Source organism: Vidua chalybeata, chromosome 3, assembly GCF_026979565.1.
Source record: "Vidua chalybeata isolate OUT-0048 chromosome 3, bVidCha1 merged haplotype, whole genome shotgun sequence".
Classification (NCBI taxonomy): Eukaryota; Metazoa; Chordata; class Aves; order Passeriformes; family Viduidae; genus Vidua; species Vidua chalybeata.
The window spans coordinates 55,947,887-55,966,273 of record NC_071532.1 but is presented as its reverse complement, the minus strand read 5'-3'; the positions used below and the strand labels follow the sequence as shown (position 1 = coordinate 55,966,273).

The following is an 18,387-nucleotide window of genomic DNA, read 5'->3' as shown; positions in this document are numbered from 1 at the left end:
GTCTTTTTAGGATTTACTCTGTATGTGCACAAAAACCTTTCCATGCTAGTGACACATTCACAGTTTTTCTAGTGCTTGGAAGGAAGTTCCCATAGACTGTACTAGATGTTTGTCAGAACAAAAAAACATTGTGCTAACTAATGTTGGGATGAGAAAATTCATTACATTCCCTTTTCTTTTTTGTCCTTTCATATACTTCATTTGGGAAAAATACTACCCACAAAACATCTGTTTGGGAGTTGATTTGTTCTTCAGACTGAAAAAAATATATTTCCGAATAGAGTTGATTTTAATTAGATTATTTAGCAACATTTTGGGGGTTTTGTGAATATATTGTTAACCGTTGTTTTATTGCTGGAACTGTGGTTAGGGAAGTGACTTACTGCAAGTTCACAGAGAACAAATTGTGAGAAATGTTCTCCACTTCTCACAGTTGTATAAAAATGCTGATACAGCATTCATTATCTAATAGAAAAAGATGTTGCATGCAGTGTTATTTTTGAATTTCAGTTATATGAGACAAAGATAAGAATCAGTTACCAATTTCAAGTTCCATTATCCTGGCAGCACCTCAGCTCCTTTTGGCAAATCATTTAACCTTCCCTGCTTCCTAGCTAACAATTTAAAGTGGTGATCTTATTTATTTCTCAGATGTACTTGAAGTATTTCATTCATATCTGTAAGTACTTTGAGAAAAATTATATTTATAAATAAAAAATACATAGGTCTTTATTTTACTATGTAAGAATACACATTTGTAGGATAAAGATTGTGCTCTCCATCAGTTAACAAAATTTTATTTGATTTCCTATGACAATTAAATCTGTCTTGCCAGCTTATTAACTTGTGGTTAACAGAAAGTGAACAGAAATTAAGATTTTAGTATCTTCTTAGAGAAACATTGAAAATCAGTACTGCCATAAGAAAGTTAAATTCCACATTCATGCCTAGAATTTTTTCCTTTCTCCTTACAGCTATTAGATGGCTGTATATTTCTCCTTACTGCTGTTAAGATGGATTACAAAGGAGCTGGCTCTTCTGAACACTCGAGTTCATCACAAGTCAGTAGCTTTCAGCCTTTTTCAAAGTATTTCTATGTTCCTTTATTTTCCAAGAGAAGTGTGAGCTCTAGCATAGGTTATTCAAGGCTTGCTTTTCTTAGCAGCCTTCACTTCTTAAAATAGTGGTTCGATAGACTACAAGAGGAAAATTGCTATCTAAGTGATATCCTTATTTTTTCTATTTTGTTCCGTGTCAAAGACGACTGTAGTACATTCTGGCATGATTCTAGAGGACACACTATATTGAATAGTGTGTAATGTCAGAGGTCTGCAGTGGAATTGTGACTCAGACTATCTGATTTACGCAGACAGTTTAACAGTTCGGCATTCTTGTCCATCCAAGCTGGATCCATTCTTATCTTCTGGGTTAGGAACAAATAGAAAGGAAAAGCTTTTGAATTCCTCAGTGCAGCTAAGATGGCATGGACCAAGCATATCAGAACAGTAATTTGTCTGAAAAGCAAAACTGTGTAGGGTTAGAAAGCACCCATATCCAAAATTACAATATAAAGTGTTTCTTTGTCATTGTCTATTTCTTGTTTGCTTCAGCCTGTCATGAAATAGCGTGTGTTAATTAAGGTTAATTTGCAAAGAGCAAATAATTTAAATTGCTTATCCAAACAACAAGTGACTTGAGAAAGTAGATATAGAAACTTGAACTAATGAGGTTAGAGATGCTTACAAGTCAAGGTTAGTACATGATGACAGTCCAGTGATAGTGACTGATGCTGTTGGTGCCCACCACACTTGATCATTCTTTGGAGACAAGCTTCCCAGGCTCTTCTTTCTCATACTTCCCATGATACCTACAGACCAGAAAGGAGAACTGCACCTGTGAAGTGCTCATTCTAGCTTTTATTGTTTCCCAGTCCTGAAAACTAGATCTTGTCTACTTAGATGGGACTAGCAAAGTATAGTCACCTCCTCTACCACTTTTTTCCCCTTCTATTGTTTTGAGGTGGTTTCCGAAAACCTAATACCCTTTGGAACCACAAAGGTCATCACTGGCACTTAGTTTAAACCAAGTAATGAGACCAAGCCAGTTTGGCAATTTAACTGTTAAAAAGAACGAATTTTAAGGAGTCCTTCGCTATAATACCTTTAAGTTCGTTGGAAGCAGTTTTTCCCATAGATATGCGCACACATATGCACACGCGCACACACATCATCTTTGCCTGAGATGATGTTTCCTGGGAAGCTTTACTTACTCAGATATCAGTGGATCCAGTTAATTGTAACCAAAAGGGCTAGTATGGCAGCAGTTTAATGTGCTTTTATTCACCGCAGTTATACAATCTTTTTTGGTTTTTCCACGTTGTAATTTGCCATGAAATGACTGCATGATGCTCCTCGTGCTCTTCTAGTATGGTGTGCTGAGAAGGCTAAAGTTTGTTGCGTGTTGAGCACACATATTTGCTTCACATATTCTACTGCTGCCACCATCTCCAGTTTCTGGGCTGTAATTGAGGTTTTTGCAGAGTTATGAAGATTTTAACCAAAATGTCATAGTGCAGGTCAGCCGCACAAAGTGCGACTTGCTCCCAGAACAGCTCTTCTAAAGACACACTTGGTACAAAATTAACAGGTTTCAGAGGAAAGGAAGGGTGCCCAGTCCCTGAGCAAATACAAGGCAGCTGAGATGGGTCACTGTTGTAGATGTCGGCGAACCCAATGGGAAGAATGATGATGTCTAACTCCATTTCAGAAGGCTGAATTATTGCTTTATTATAATTATGTTATAATACATTAATATGCTATATAAAAGAGGATACTAAATATTGCATGCTACTTTCTCTAACTATCATATCTAACTAACTCACAACTCGTGACCCTGTTCTCCAGAGCCCAGACACAGGTGGATCCGATTGGCTCTCAGGCCCAAACAATCCACCATGATCCAACCAAGCACTCACTCTGGGTAAGCAATTCTCCAAACACATTCCACAAGAGAAAAACAAGGAGCAGAAATAGAAATTGTTTTCTCTTTCATTTCTCTCTGTGCACCTCAATAAAAAGTCCTGAGAGAGAGAGAAATGTGCTTGCCACAGGTCACCCAAGATCTTTCCCCTCCAAATACCACAAAACTTGCTCTGTTTTCACCAGGAACTGAGCTGTTGGCACAGTTTGGACACCTCCTCTTTACCAGGAGACCCGAACACTGAACAAAGCAGGAGAATTATATAGCCATGAACATCAGGTGCTTTAAATATTAATAATAAATCTTATTTAAAGCACTTGAGAAAAATGCTCTGGATTTATTCTTTCAGAGGCCCATTTCCAGCACTGTCTGATATATTGGACACTTTTCAAGAATGGGAACAGCCCTGGGAGCATCTGACATCAGGATTGAGCTGCAGGGAAGGATTTCTCCTGTATGAGGAGGTGATTTTGTACAAGAGGCAGTGAGCACAAGTCCTCTGCCAGGGATTCTGTCTAAAGCCCAAGGGGGAAAGGAAAATCAGGATGTAGGCCTTGGTCAAGGGAGCAATTACTTCTGGAAATGGATTTGAGTGGGCTGGGATGAAGGAAGTGTTTTGGAACAAGTCACCTGGAATTTGTAGTCTCATTTTTTTCTCACCCCCTTCATTTCCTTCATGATTTTTTTTTTTTTTTTCTGAGGAATTGTTTGGTTAAGTTGGGTTTTGTAGCTTTCATTTCTGAAGTATTTTATTTATCAATTACCCTGTGTAGGGCAGAATACTCTGTAAAACATGGTGTGGATTGTATAGAATACAGTACACTCAACTAACACCATCTAACGTGCTACCTCAGTGACATGTATTTTTCAATTAAAATTTAATATATTGTTTCCATTGTGCTGTTATAACGGGGACCATTTTCTTCTGCTTCAAGTGTGGTTTTATAAATTCTAAGATGAAAATGAGTTGAGAGAACTCTGCCAAGAGGAACTGTAGTCATATATGTGAGTCATAAATATTTTACTTAATTGGGGAAATTGCTCATTCTGTTACAGATTACATCTATTCCTAAATATTTTATTTAATAGCTAGAAAAATGTCCTTTCTGGGTGTTTGGTCCTTCAGCACATCACTAACAGCAGCATTTGACTTCCAGTACACTGACTGATTCACCAAGGAATCCCTTGCTTCCTTTGGGATATGCACCCAAAGATCCAAAAGCTGTACTGGATAGATGTGGACTATTGTGTGGGTTTTGTTTATTCCCTAGGGTGCCCAGGAGGTCACTTTTGGGTTCAGATCATCTCCATTCAAGACGAGTAATTTGTTGGATCCTGATAATCCTTCAGAGGATGTAGCAGGGCACAAGTTGCTTCTGCCTAACTTGAGCACCTGGCAGCAAGACCAATTTGGATTGTATAATCAATATTCAGTACTTTTATAACTTCATCCAGATGCTGAGAGCAGAGGAGCAATGTCCATACATTTTGTTGTTGTAAATACTTTCACGAAAATCAAACAATTGCCAAGAATGTGTAAAACATCAAAGTAAGAGGCAATTATAATACAATAATTGATGCCAGATGGACTTCTGCACCTCAGATCAGTCAACATGCCAGTGAAAAAGAGCCATTTTTCTGCAAGGGACACTACAGCATATGTCAGGGTAGCATCAGCATCTTTTCAAACATTATTTTAACCATTTTGAAAGCTGCTAAAGTGTTGAGTTTCTTGCTGTGGTTGTTCTTAGACATTGCAGCACGATCCTTTCCTGTTAAAGATTTCCTGAGAAGGAAATACGATCTTCGCTCTCCCTAACTCCTGTGGCCATCATCAGGTTTGGCAAATTTTCATTAAAAATTAAAAGTAAACCATTATTTAAACAGTAACTAAAGATCATTGCTTAGCTGCTTTCAGAAACCCTTGTTATCTTCAGGCAATGAAAAACAATGAGACAATATTTTCTTAAACATTATGAATTATGTAACTATTAAAGTAATTTTTTAAAAAAACATTGCCATTTCCAAAACTGAATTTATTAGTTTGTAAAGGTTGATGTTTTTTGAAGGAAGCACAAACTTGCCTCCATTATGCATCTGCTTTTCTTAATATGAGATTTGGAGGTTTATTTGCTTTTAAGAGGTGGTGAAAGGTCACTTGAGTATCACTTCATGCTTTGGTATGGTATCATTCCCCTCTGTAATACGTGGTTGGTGGAAGAGATGAAGACTATATTGTGCATTTTTTTGTTTTGGCCATTTTGTTTTGATTTTCTTCTTGTAGTTATTGGGGAGGAGGGCAGGTCTGGAAATGCTGTTTTCTTAACTATTCTCTTTTGTTATTTTCATGCCATTTTTTTTTTTTTTGCATCATTCAAAACCTGAGCTACCTTTGAAGTGATAGAGCTCTGCAGATTGGAGGAATTTTCCAGTTCTGTGGAACAAACTTCTAGCTGATTCTGGAAATACTTAGTATATGCTGCCTAATTTTTCTGTACCCTTTTCACACTGAGTGCCTCTGTGTGCTGTAGGACAGTCCAATTTGAAGATGAAATAAGTGACTGCTTACTGGAAGTGTTTGCACAGTTGCTTGCTTCAGAGTGCTGGAGTCCTACCATGACCCTCCCTGCAGGGATAGTCTCATAAAGTATTTCTGAGTATAAGTTTGAAATGGAAAGTGCAGAGACCAGTAAAGAGATCTGCACACACCTCTCCAGCCATGCAGTGCAGTGAGGTGACTGGTAATCCCTCTCTCCTGCTCCATGGACTGCAGTTCCCCTGGTGCCAGCTTCCAGCGCGTGGCCAGCACCACATGTGTCAGTGGGAGTAATTGGGACTCAAAGCGCACCTTAGGGCAGGCAGGACTGGAGACATGGAAGGATTTCTTCAGAAAGTTATTCCATTCACCTTTGCATGCCCTGAGACTGACAGATGCACTGAAGTCGAGCACATTTCTGTTGGTGGATTTGTCTTCCAGGGCCCTATCTCACACTAGGAAACATTATTGAAACCCTGAAGCGCAGCTCCTTCGTGCTGTGCCTCAGGATTCCAACAAGTTCTGGCACGTTGACCATAATGCATACAGGTTTATAGCACTATTTATAAATCTCTTGAGTTTCCTCTTGTATTGTTTCTTGCTGAGGGAGTGTGGGATATGCAATTCATCCCATCAGATTTTATTGAGGAGTTATCCGCAGTCATGTGCATGCTGGATTCTCTTGAGAAACAACATCTGTTTTCTGCAGTATTTCAAGTTTGAAATGGTTGTGAGTTGTTACAGGGTATTTAATTAACAAAAGGATACAATTAAAAAATGTGAATTACTTGTGTTTTATGTCAATGTTAACTGCATAAGCCACACAATAGGGAGGTTTCCTCTATAAGCTATTTGCTGATTTTTCAGTATTTTCTAATGAGTTGTTTGCCATACTTTATGTAAGTACAGATTCCTCTGGTTTTCTTTCTCCATTCAACAGAAACCGTGTTATTCCTTTAAAATAGACACTTCTTGTCTTATAGGTGGAAAAGACACTAAACATGAATTGGATGTGGTCCTTGGGACCATCTGTTTTGCAAATTGTGCCATTGTGCTAACCCTGTTAAGGCAACCTCAAGTTCTGGTAGGATTTTTTCAGATAATATAGATACATATATGGATGAATACACCACAAAGGCAGGATGTCAACCACTGATAGGCATATAGGTACGATAAAAAAAGGAAGCTAAGCAGCATAGTTCCTCATGGGACCACAACAAATGTGGTGAGCAGAGTCTTGGTGCTTGACTGCGTACAACTGTTATGTAGATCTCATGGCCAACTCAAATTACAAGTCAACACACAACTGTAATTTAAATGAAACTTAGTTACTCTTCCATTAACTTTGGATGCATTTGTGGAGTGGGGGTAGAGCAACACTTGCATATGGCTTTCTTGAAAATAACTGGCATTCTCAATTTGTAAGGAAGCTCATTATGGTTCTTTTGTTCAATCATGTAAGTAAACTTCTGGAGGATCATAAATGCCTAATATAACAGTAGCCTTCAGGCATTCTTAACTAAAATTGTATTTTATCTTCCACCAGTTGTGCATTTCCAGGAGTGTAAATGATCCTTAGGATAAGCTGACTGTAAGACTTGCTGCTCTAAACACAGAGAGCCATAGTAATAAATAGCACTCTATTTTTCACATCATCTTTCTATAGTTGATCTGCTCTCATGGATGTATGGACAGTTGCACAGTTTGTAGAGAAAATGGTCTGTTCCTAGAAAACTAGTTCCTATTAATTTCTAAATTATTTGTATAAATTTTTTTTCCCTGCATGAAGCATTCATATGAATTGCATTAAGCCTTCAGGTACCAAGCTTATGCCTTATATTTTCCTTCTCCCAGGAAAAGTGTGATAGTAGCAGCTTTGTTCAAATTAAGTACTGATTATTTTGGCCATATAAATCTAGTTTGTGATTTTCGGTGGATAACGTGCTGTCATTGCTGTCAACGTGCTGTCAAGTTCTTACCCTGTTCTTTCCTCACAGCCATGCTGAGCCATGTTGCACAGCTACCAATCTATAACCCAAATGTTTTTGCATTAGAGTGGAGAGTAGTGCTGCTCTCTAGGCAATGTATAGAGGATGTGTGTTTTATGAGATGCCAAGCAAGCTGCTGTATGACTAAATTTCTGTGGGTTTTTCTTGTGCTGTACATAGCTGCTAATTACCAAAGCGACTTATGTTTTAAGTATATTTTCTCTTTCGTTGTTCATTCTGCTTTTTTCAAGTCTTAAAACTGAAGTAATTTTAGTAATTAGTTATTTCAGGAAGCGTTGGGGAGGTGGAGATAATCTGCTGGGCACTGTGCAGGTACAGAATGTGCTACAGCCAGGGGATGGTTGGCTTTCCCCCTCCATGCACAAAAATCTGGGCTCTGGTTACTGAGGTCAGGGAGAGGGATCCCTCTGGATCATGCCTGCTGGAGTAAAGACCAACTCACTTACTAATGCCTTCATTCAGCATCACAGAAAATGTTGAGAGGGAGGAGGATCCTGAGCCTGCAGCCATGTGGAAAGCCAGTCAGGTGAAGCCTCGCTGCAACCTTGCAGCAGACTGAGCCCTCTTTTCTCTCCTGCCTTTGTGGTGGAAGGAGAGAAATGGAGGGCTGCAGAGGGAATAATCAACAGTACTCTCCTCAGCCAGGCAGCCATCTCTTCCTATTGACCTTGAAGTAATGAAAAAGGGATAGATTCTTCTGCAGGTTACCTCTGCGTGTACAGATAATGAGAGCAGAGAGTAATGATCATAAATCTACATGGCTTTGCCTGTTTGAAAGTCTGGGCCATGGGAAAAATGACAGTACTTAGTTTATTTTCAGTCTGTAATTCACATAAGTATGTGTTCCAAAGAGTTTCTTCTGGAGGTGTTTTTTTTTGCCTTGTACTTCATTTTATGCAGTAGTGGTTTTAATTCAAATGAACCTATTCCCTTTTGTTGACTTCAGTTTTCAATATGAGAATAGTTGTATTTCCCAAACCAGCAATAAACTGGTTTGATATTTACGTTTTTTTAATGCGACTTTTCATTAGTTAATACAGTGCCTATAAAAGAAAAAAAAATCCAAAATATGAAATACATATATAGGACTTGTATTTAATATTTCTTTTAAAAAACAATCAAAAGAACCCCCCAAAAAAAACCAAAAAAACCCCAAAACAAAAATCAAACAAAACAAAAACAACAACAACAGAAAAACCCCTCTTCTAAATTAGTAATGGTTAAAAAAAATTAAAAAAAAAAAAAAACAACACCTTGGAATTTGGGAGTTTGCTTTCCGATGTTGAACTGCCATGCACAAAGTAACCAGAAAGTTTTCTCTGGCAATTTGTTCATTCCCCTCCCAGGGAGATGTAATTCATTAAGGCAGTTCCTTGTCAAACATTAACTCAGAAACTGGAAGGAATCTGAGACAGAAAATAACTAAGTAACCCTAATGATGTAGTAGTCCAACTACGGTGGCCAATGGATGAAGAATAGTAGCAAGGTGTTTTAGTAGTTAGCTAAGATGCCAGGGTAATGTCAGCCAATAAATGATGTCATGCAGTCAAAGGCAGGGTTTGGTCAATACAAACTGACAGTTTTGTCTTTTAATCCTACTACGTACAATAACAAAACATCAGGAAGAACTATATTTAAAAACAGAGGAAATGTACTGGGCCATTAGCAGAGCTTGTTGCATTGTTTTTCCTCTGAGCTAGATCTCAAGTGAGATGATGGCTGCGCCGGTACTGAGCTCCCGAGGCGCCTTTCCCCCCTCAGTGTGGGATTAACCTCTGCAATGGCAGCAGCATTTACCCTCTGGAGCAAATGGGACTGTGCTGGGGAGGTCTTACATTTTGCTTGTATTCCCATGATGGAGTCATTACGTGAGTGTTCAGAGCAAAGCTGAGGCATAAGGGAGATGCTGACCCCCTCAGTGAGTATGCAGCACGTCGGGTTAACAGAGTGAAACACAGTCTGACCCAGAGTGTGGGGGGCCTGTAAGTCTGGCACTCTGGAGCTAGGGTGGTGGTCATAAGTTTTTCCTCTTTCGAGGCCAGTTATCCTGTTAGGGCTTGCCTTTGGCCAGAGCAAACACTGTAGCTGAGCTGTGCTTGTTGGGGAATTAGGGAGGATAGAGGGAGGAGGTTGCCTGGCTTTGAGTTCTCTGCTGGAGAGCTGGAGGTGATGGCTGGCCACAGTGTACTCTGGCTGCTCCCCCGGCACAGCCTGGGGCCTGGAGGTGATCTGGTCATGTGCTAAGCAGATTTAGTTCATTAGCCAACCAACCCTGGCCACAAAAGCATGTATTGACATCAGTTCAGTGTGTTGAACAAGGTTGGTTGAAGTAAGATGAATGCCAGAGCCAGCTCCAAGGCAGAATCATTCAAGGAGTTCCCAGGGTGAAACATCCCTCTTCCAGCAAGCTGTTTCAGCTCACTCGTGAAGACACACCCTAATCTGACCCTTTCTGTAGGTTATTGTGTTTGGAGTGTTTCTGGTACTCAAGGCTTTTTTTTTTCCTACACAGCCATGTTTGAAGGTTGCCTCCTGTGGTCAGGTTAACCACCAGTTTTCATGAACTCTGCTGATTTGCCCTGGCGGAAAGTTTGTTCCTCAAAATCTAGCAAATAAGTTTTAATGCTTAAAGACTCTCAGCCAACAAAAAGTCAAGCAAAGTTGAATTCCATGTTTGTTTTGAGATATTGTAAGGTCTTTCATCAATTTAGGTATTAATATGGGGCTTATTATAGCAGGGGCATTCTCCACTTTCTCCACTTATGAGGTTAAGATATCAAAAGGGTTTAAGGAGGCATTAAGGCCAAATGCTGTTTTTAGAGTTCCTTGAATTAGTGGAAATATAGTGAGATATTCAGGGTGGTAATCCAAAGTGACCCAAGTTGATCCAAACTGGTCCTGTTTTAAAACTGCCCCACAGGCACAGCCTTTACACTGTACCAGTGGGGGCACTGGAAATGGGGAAGCCTCTGGCTTAAGGGGCTGAAAGTGGAGAAAATTAAGCAGATCGAAAACCAGCATTATTCTGCCAAACCTGCTCTCCAGACATCTCCTTTGCAGGGGAGGAGTGAGGAATCCTGAGGCAGGGAGTTGGGAAACAGGGGAACCTCTGATTTAAAGGGGCTTAAATTGTTGTGGGGCACTTCAAGTTTTCAATGTCAGTCATGTGCCTTTAATTGCTGCTAAAAATGCCAATTTCAAATAATAGCATAAGTAGCCTGAGCAGAGCTATAGCTGTGTAATTTAATTCCATGAAACTATTGACATGTTTAAAAGTATGCAGATGCTAGTGTCTTATGCTAGATCAGGATCTTAATTATGCATAATTTGAGATAATTGGGTTGCTTTAGCTTAGTATCTCAACCTGTTAGTTCTAACTACTAAATTAGGATTCAGCTGTAATTCCTGTATGCTTAGTAGAACTATTTCAATTTGCTCCTGACATTAGGTAAGTGTTGTGATTAATTCTGCTTCTATATTCTGGTTTTCTGTGGGAGAGGTCTGAGTTTAACACATTCATAACACCAGGTAAAATCAGACAATTACATCTTTGCCCTTTGCTGTGTGATTTTTTTTTTTTCAGGAGATATAAATGGATAAATGTTCTGGATAAATATTTTGGGAAACAAGCAAGTCCCAAAGGGTGTTCATTTTGTTACAGAATTTATTCTTAGGTTGCTGTGCTAGGCTCTATTTTTTTGGCTTTTGTTTCCTCTTTCTTGTCTTTTAGAAGCTCATACTTAAAAATTCATAAAGTACCACCAAGTTTGAAATTTTTAACAGAAACAAAAAATGTGGTAAAGATCACATCTGTGGTCGAGCCTGTGTTGAACAATCCAACCTTTCTCTTAATCTAAGGTTTACATGCAAGGGTAGACTGATTATCTGCTTACAGGTGCAGGAGTATAACTGAATGTCATTGTTTCCACAGATGAGCACCATGCCAGGACTGCCCACAAGGCCGTGCTTCTATGACATTGACCTTGACCCCATCACAGAGCAAGTGAAAGGATTGTTTTGAGAATGACATCCAAATTCAGGTCAGTCAACAGCCTTTATTTTCTTGTTCCAGCTTGGGGGAGGATGTTTGTGCCTAGTATGCGTGCAAGAAAGGTTGTCAGGAGTTTATCTAGGCTCTAGTTTCACTAAGGATTTCAGACACTTTGGGGGTGTATTTCATAATGTGCAATTTATCACATGGGTTTCTCATTTGCTGAATGGCGACTGGCACTTTGCTGTTGTCCACTGATGGTGCCTTTCAGATTTCCTGGCACTGTCAGTTTGGCATCAGGAGAAGCCAGCTCTGCAACTGTACCACTCTTGGCTATGGAAAACGGCAGTCTGAAGAAACCATGTCATCTTACTAACCTCAAAAGAAACACTCTTTGATACTACACTCCCGTGGCAGTGTGTGTCTGTCATTGCCTAGATACCACAGAAGATATTTCTCAATTTGTTCATGAGCTCTGCTTTGTTTTCTTGTGTTTTGTTTTCATAGCTGCTGTCATCTCTCTCAAATGGTAATAAGAATTTCAGGAACACAAAGCTTTCCTCTTAGCCTGTTTTTCATGCCGGATTCTCTCCCTTTTCCTCGAAGGTTGCAGTTCCCCCACCACCTCCTCCCTTTCTCTAAGTACTTAATCTTCTTGGTGTCCTGCTTTAATTTTGTGCAGCACATGTTCCTCACTTAAAAATACAAGATGTTATGAAAATATTTCATGCTCCTCCACTTTAACCTTTTAACATAATAAGTGGAGTAAGAGAGAATGTAACCCTGACTGAAACAAACCATGTGTGCCTGTCATGGGATTCTCTCCTTTCATCACTTAGCTCTCTCCCCCAATAGATTGGTCTGGAGAGCAAAAGGGTTTTTCTTTTTTAAGACAGAACAACACTATTACTATGAGCTAATAGGACTGTGATGGGACCACAGATCAGCCACAGCTTTGAGGTGGATGTGCCCAGGTGCTTCAGCCCTGCTTTAACAGTCCTTTCTTACCGTGGACTGAGAGAAAGGGCTTTCATTTTCTATTCCTGTGTTTTGATGGATTGTTTGGAGGTGAGGAGAGGTTTGCATAACCCAGCCAGACCAAGTGAACTGTTCACTTGCCCACACATTCACATGAACGCCACAATATACGTAACATCTGGTGAGAGCAGATGTGTGTGCCAGTGAAGACACCAGTTTGTGTGTGCCAGTGAAGACAAGTAAAAAGCACCTACCTTGAAAGTGAACCTGCATGCACAGGTAATTACCTGCATGCAAACCATCCCTGACTATTCTGTGGCTGGGTAGCGTTGCACATACCACTCCTTGGCATATATCCCATTTTTGTTACTGATACACATGATATGTCTGGCATCTTCATGCATACATATTGATTCATCATGTGTCAGCCATGTAATTGCTTCTGAATCATTTGGAATGACTGTAGAATCCTAATGTAAAATCTATATGCAGATTCACATAGCCTGCTTAATTGGGTGTTTACTGCCTAGTCTTACACAAATCCATCCAAACCAGGGACTGATGAGTTTGGAAGAACAACAGTAATTAAGCAGATGAAATATTCCATTCCAACTGTGAAGGCCTTTCACTGGAAGCTGTGCATGAAATGAAAATGCTAAACTTGTCGTTTAGTCAGTGATGGTGTGTTGTCAGATGTAAAAAGAAGTGCCAATGAAGTCACAAAAACATAATAGGTAGGAAATAACATATATAGCAAACTGTTAATAAATTATTTTAATTTCATTGTGGAGATATTGTTGGCATCTGACAGATGAATGATCCTTAACTTTAAACCTTTTAAAGAAAAAAGCAGCTTGATTATATATATATTTCACCAATATAGGTACATGCTCACCTGTGTTCCTACCTTTAAAATCTAAATAAATGCCTTGATAGTATGGTAATACCCAGTGAGCACCACACAAGGTAGTCAAGTGTTCATTAGCTCTAAAATTCATCTGGTTCATGTGCTAGATTTGTACATTGCTAATTGTGGAAGAGAGAAATCATATTCCCATGTCTTTACTCCCAACTTTCTGTGGAGAAGTTTAGTAGTATCCTTTGTTTTCACACACACACTGAAGTGAACCCACACTGTAGGTGATACTAGGCTTTGAGGTCTTTGTTTCTGTGATGGCAGATCAAGGGATTTTTTTTCATTGAATTTGAATTCTTCAGCATTTTAGTGTATGATGTAATATTACTAATAATATGGTGTTTTGCCAGCTCATTAGGGCTGATTCAAATTTTTAAGACGTTTTAATTGAAAAATGTTAGAAGTTTTTGGAAGAGCTGCAGATATTTAATTATAAACGTGCCTGTAGAGCTGAGAACAGTTGTTTTAGTGTGCAGTTAATGTCCTGCTCTGCAATGCATATCTTCATCAGACCTGTAAAAGAGATACAGGCAGAAGTTCCTGCTTCTCAGGATGCTGTGTGAGGCTCTGGCTGAGCTAAAACACTGGGTGTCATTTGCCACTCTATTTTTCTCTATCACTTCACACCAGTCATTTGAACGTGCTCTAAAAAGTCATAGAAGCAAAAACCTTATCATAAAAGTCAACTCTGTTTTTCTGTGTTGACAAATAGCCAATACATGGGTACACAATATTGCAGTCTCTCTGTAGGAGCAACATGATCTATCAAAAAAAAATGAAACATTAATATGCAGAAATGAACCCAAAGGAATCTGGCTAGTCCTTCGTCACTGGCCACTGTCCTATTTAAATTATACTGCCCAACTCATACACTAAGAAAGTTGCAATTGTTTCCATGGGAGCTCTCTGTAGAGAGCACCAGAGTAAGATTTACCTGGAGACAAGTCAGCCAATAGGAAGAAATTTAAAAAAAAAAAAAAAATTTGCTCAGTGAGGGGAAGTCCCAAACTGAACCTGGTGTCTGCTCATACTGTGCAGACTTTGAGTATCTGAGTTGGTGGCTGCAGGGGAAATTGTTCTCCTCACTTGGTTGTGACTTCGTAAGGCTGCCACTGTCCCCAGTGTCTGATGTACTCTCACACTCTTCAAAACTGGCAGAGCATCAGAATTATTTTGATGCACATCGTGGATACTTTGCTGCCCTCAGTGCTTTTCTGAACTTGAGAGGAATCCCAGAGCTCTGCCTGTGACCATCTTCATGGCCATAAAGAAGTCCATAAGAGCAGGAGACCAAAACTGGTGTTCTAAAATTGCAACCTATTTGTTAGATATTTTCATCTTCATTTATTCAAATATGAACAGAAAGTGTTTTAAGACCTTTCCCTTACATCCACAAAACTGAGCCTATGAACAAAAAAAAAAAAAAACTTTTAGTCTCATTCCACAGAATTAGCTTTCAGTCAGCAACAATTACTACAGTAATGTGCAGTCTGAAGTCTGTATCATGCTGGAGTACAAGTACAGATTTTTGTTTCTCACCTAGTAGGGCTGCACAGATAATAAATAGGAGGTGCATATGGCATAACTATACTTTTTTTTTATTATGGTTAAGGCAAAAATATGCCATTTCACTGAAGCACTCATTTTAGAATGTGACGCCTTTTTTTTTCTTTAAAAAAAGCAAAGATATCTTGTTTCAATGTATAAATTTCTTATCTTTGTCATTTCAGAAGCCTGAAAATTAAGAACTCCAACTTTTCCTGTTTCCTGCAAGTAGGACACAAAAAATGAATCTGAAATATTCCTGTTATGTGTCTCTGGAGCAATGTCAAGATAGACCAAAGAGCAAAAGTTTACTCTTTCTTCAAACTAGTTTTTATGATGAAATATAGCTGTAAGGTTAAAAAAAAAAAAAAAAAAAAAAAAAAACCAAAAAAAAAACAAAAAAAAAAAAAAAAAAAAAAAAAAAAAAAAAAAAAAAAAAAAAAAAAAAAAAACACCAACCACCACAGCAAGCTAAAGTTTTACTTTCTGTAATGCAGGAAGCTCTCTACTGGGGCTTACGCTTGTTTGTGTGGATAAAATGACATTGAAAAAGAGCAGTTTTCAACTCAGAGTTTTTGTCTTTTCTCAGAGGAGTGTACAGAATTATTTCCTTTATCTTGGCTATCTACTAAAAACTTGCATAAACATGATTATGCTGTGTGATCAAGCCTATTTCTCTCTGAAAAGTACACTTTTGCTCCTGGCATTCAAGAGCTGAAACTACATACGGATTAACTGCACATTTTTGAGTTATCATCAAGTGTTGCTCTGGATGCGTTTGGGCAACAGCCAAGCTTCAAGCAAGGAAGATATTAAACAGAGAAAGAACAGAGCATGTATTTTGTAAAAAGTTTTTAATGTATAATTTGTTTCCTTGTTGGGCAAAGATCTTTTGAAACACTTAAGCCATGGCTGTCTTGTATCCATAGATCTGTCTTTATCCAAAGAGTGTGTTACAGGCTGTCTAGCTGATTATGTGCTTGTTGTGGTGAAGCTGGTTGTTCAGACAGGGCACTGCTCCTTCTGAAGCGGTTTTGCTCCTGTTCATGGCTAATGAAGCCTCCTGCTGTGCTGGCTCCCAACCTAGAGTTCTTTGCTGGCAGTACACAACGGCCCAGTAACAACAGAGGAACGTCCATCAAGCAGGATGCAGACAGGGCACAGCTTTTTTCTGCTTCATTTTGCAGGTTTTAACGACCAGACTCGTAAAAGTGGAGGGTATTTTCATTTGAAGGGGTATTCAAACAAGTTGAATTACAAACTGTGTGCTTTAATTTTTCTCAGTAACTCTACTTTCCTGACTTTTCCTAAAACCTGTAGCAAAACACAGGATACTGCATTGAACTTTCCAAACTGCTACTCCTCAGGAAACTCTCGCTGACTGACTGTTGGTTCCTTCAATAACAAAAAATGTGACAGAACAATAGGGTGAATCGAGACAATAGGCCATTGTTTTTTTAGGTAAAAAGCGGTGAAATAATGATGAGAGAGTTTATTTTCCTGATGACGTTTTCCATCCTGTCGCTTTGCTCTGCTTACGCACATCTGCATATTACGGGGCTTTTGCAGTGTAGCCTTGGTTCCCTTCTACAGAGCCACATTTGGAGACTTAATTATCTCAGGAACTCTGTAGTAATTGAAGGGTTTGTTTTGGTTCTTAAAATCATGCTTCGTTATTTATAAACTCAAAACTATAATTATGGACAGTAGAGCAAACTGGAGACAATTAATTGTCTGTGCCTTCCCTGGAGTAGCACGGAAATGTCTGCTGACTGCATTTCAGTGCTATTCATAGCGTGGTCCTCCAGCACTACCGGGATTGCTGTGAAGTGTAAAAACTAGAGCAATTTAATATTTTTACCTTACTAGACGATAGAGCTCATAATAGCCTAGACTGTGGATGCTTTAATTACACTGGGGCATGACAAACATGATAAGTAGAAAGTCAAATTCAAGCTCTCAGAGCTGCTGGGAAGAGAGATTTCATATATTTTCTATTAAATTGTGCCACAAAATACAACTCAATCCTACTCATATACACAGCAGTGTTGTAAATTAGTCTTGCACACACTCATCTATCTAGCTAAGAAATAGCCGAAGAGTTTTGGAAGAAAATAAGCGTACTTTCAAGACACAGATTTCCTAGTAGCTTCTTTACAAGAAAAATAAGTAAGGTTTTCCCTCCATTTTGTCCAGAGAAATTCAGAAAATACATAATCGTGCCTTTCTAGGAGTCACTGTGGTTCCCCTGCAGGTGCACTGGAATTGTCCCCATGCAGTGTGGGAAACTAAACGTGGCACTGTCTGATTGCTTGTGAAGCTTCTGTATGGATGTGGATGTTTGAGCAACAAGTTTTGTAAGTCATCTCAAGCTGCTGTTTGATACTTTCTATAGTGTTGTCTCCATCTTATCCCTTCAAGCCACACATGCTGGGGCCATTTATCTGACCCAGCAGTTTCTCCCTAAAACACCATTCCAGCTCATTTAGTTGAGAGTTGGCAAACATCCTGTAATTTTTCTACTGTCATATGCACAGGATTTGTTATATTGTTTAGATAGCTTCAATAATTCAAGGAAAGCTGAAATGGCCACTTTTGTCATAGCTTTTCCCCCACCCCATCTAGTTAACTAGCTCCAAAATCTCTCAAGCAATTGCATTTTTGTCCTTTGATCCAAAGGGATTGAGCTATTGGCCACCAGCTGAGCTGCAGAAACTGACACAAGATGTTCCTTGGGCCCCCCCTGATTCTGAGGCCTTCCTCCAGAAGAGTTTAACATGAAAACTTTTTAAGATCAGTCTTATTGGTATGTGTGTCACTTGTTGCATGGATGTGACTGTGGGACTCCTTTTTTTTTTTTTTGCATCTACTCTGAGCAACATTGTCACATGGCAGAACCAGAGCTTTCTAAGGCAGCTTGCCAAGCTTCTCCCTGCATTTGCTGAAGTGTGTTTAGCACCATGCGGTTGTTTATTATCAGAAGATCTGCTTTCTGTAGTGACTGAATACTTTGTTATTGCTACTGCTGAACTAATTCTGCAATGACATTGAAATACTTCAGAATACATGCAACAGGTTTCTTCATTTGTGGTTTGAAATTCAAGCTTCCAGAATTTCAGTTGCTATGAACATTAAAATAAAGTCTGTGTGCTAGCGTTTAGTTTGCAGAAGTGGTGCCTGTCTGAATTCATTAATAAATACATCCATTATTTAATATTGTTCTCTCTATGATCTTGTCTACTTAAATAGTGACTTTCCTTTTTTTTTTTTTAATTCCTCATAAGCCACTTAGTCTTGTCATGCCCGTGTCTCCAGCTAAACACAGCTATGCGAAGGAAGGAGAGGAGCTCAGCCATGGTGTGGTGAAGTGCCAGATGTGAGCAAAACATGGGACTCTTACCTGGCTTCCCAGAACCCAGGAAAGTGTTTGGTG

General features: G+C 39.2%; 1 protein-coding gene and 1 long non-coding RNA gene across 3 annotated transcripts in view; both read left to right on the top strand.

Moving 5' to 3' along the window:
- Nucleotides 1-18,168, top strand: part of MTHFD1L (methylenetetrahydrofolate dehydrogenase (NADP+ dependent) 1 like) — a 145,241-nt gene extending 127,073 nt beyond the window's left edge. For both annotated transcript variants that reach the window (XM_053938391.1, XM_053938392.1), the window contains 2 exons: nucleotides 11,456-11,564; nucleotides 15,140-18,168. In XM_053938391.1, coding sequence (XP_053794366.1) covers nucleotides 11,456-11,545 — 90 coding nt within the window. In that variant the 3' untranslated portion in view covers nucleotides 11,546-11,564; nucleotides 15,140-18,168. The remainder of the gene's footprint in view (nucleotides 1-11,455; nucleotides 11,565-15,139) is intronic.
- LOC128785645 (uncharacterized) lies at nucleotides 988-3,321 on the top strand. Its single transcript, XR_008429958.1, has 3 exons — nucleotides 988-1,061; nucleotides 2,904-2,979; nucleotides 3,165-3,321. It is a non-coding gene; the product is annotated as an uncharacterized LOC128785645 (long non-coding RNA).
- Nucleotides 18,169-18,387: the final 219 nt, after the last annotated feature.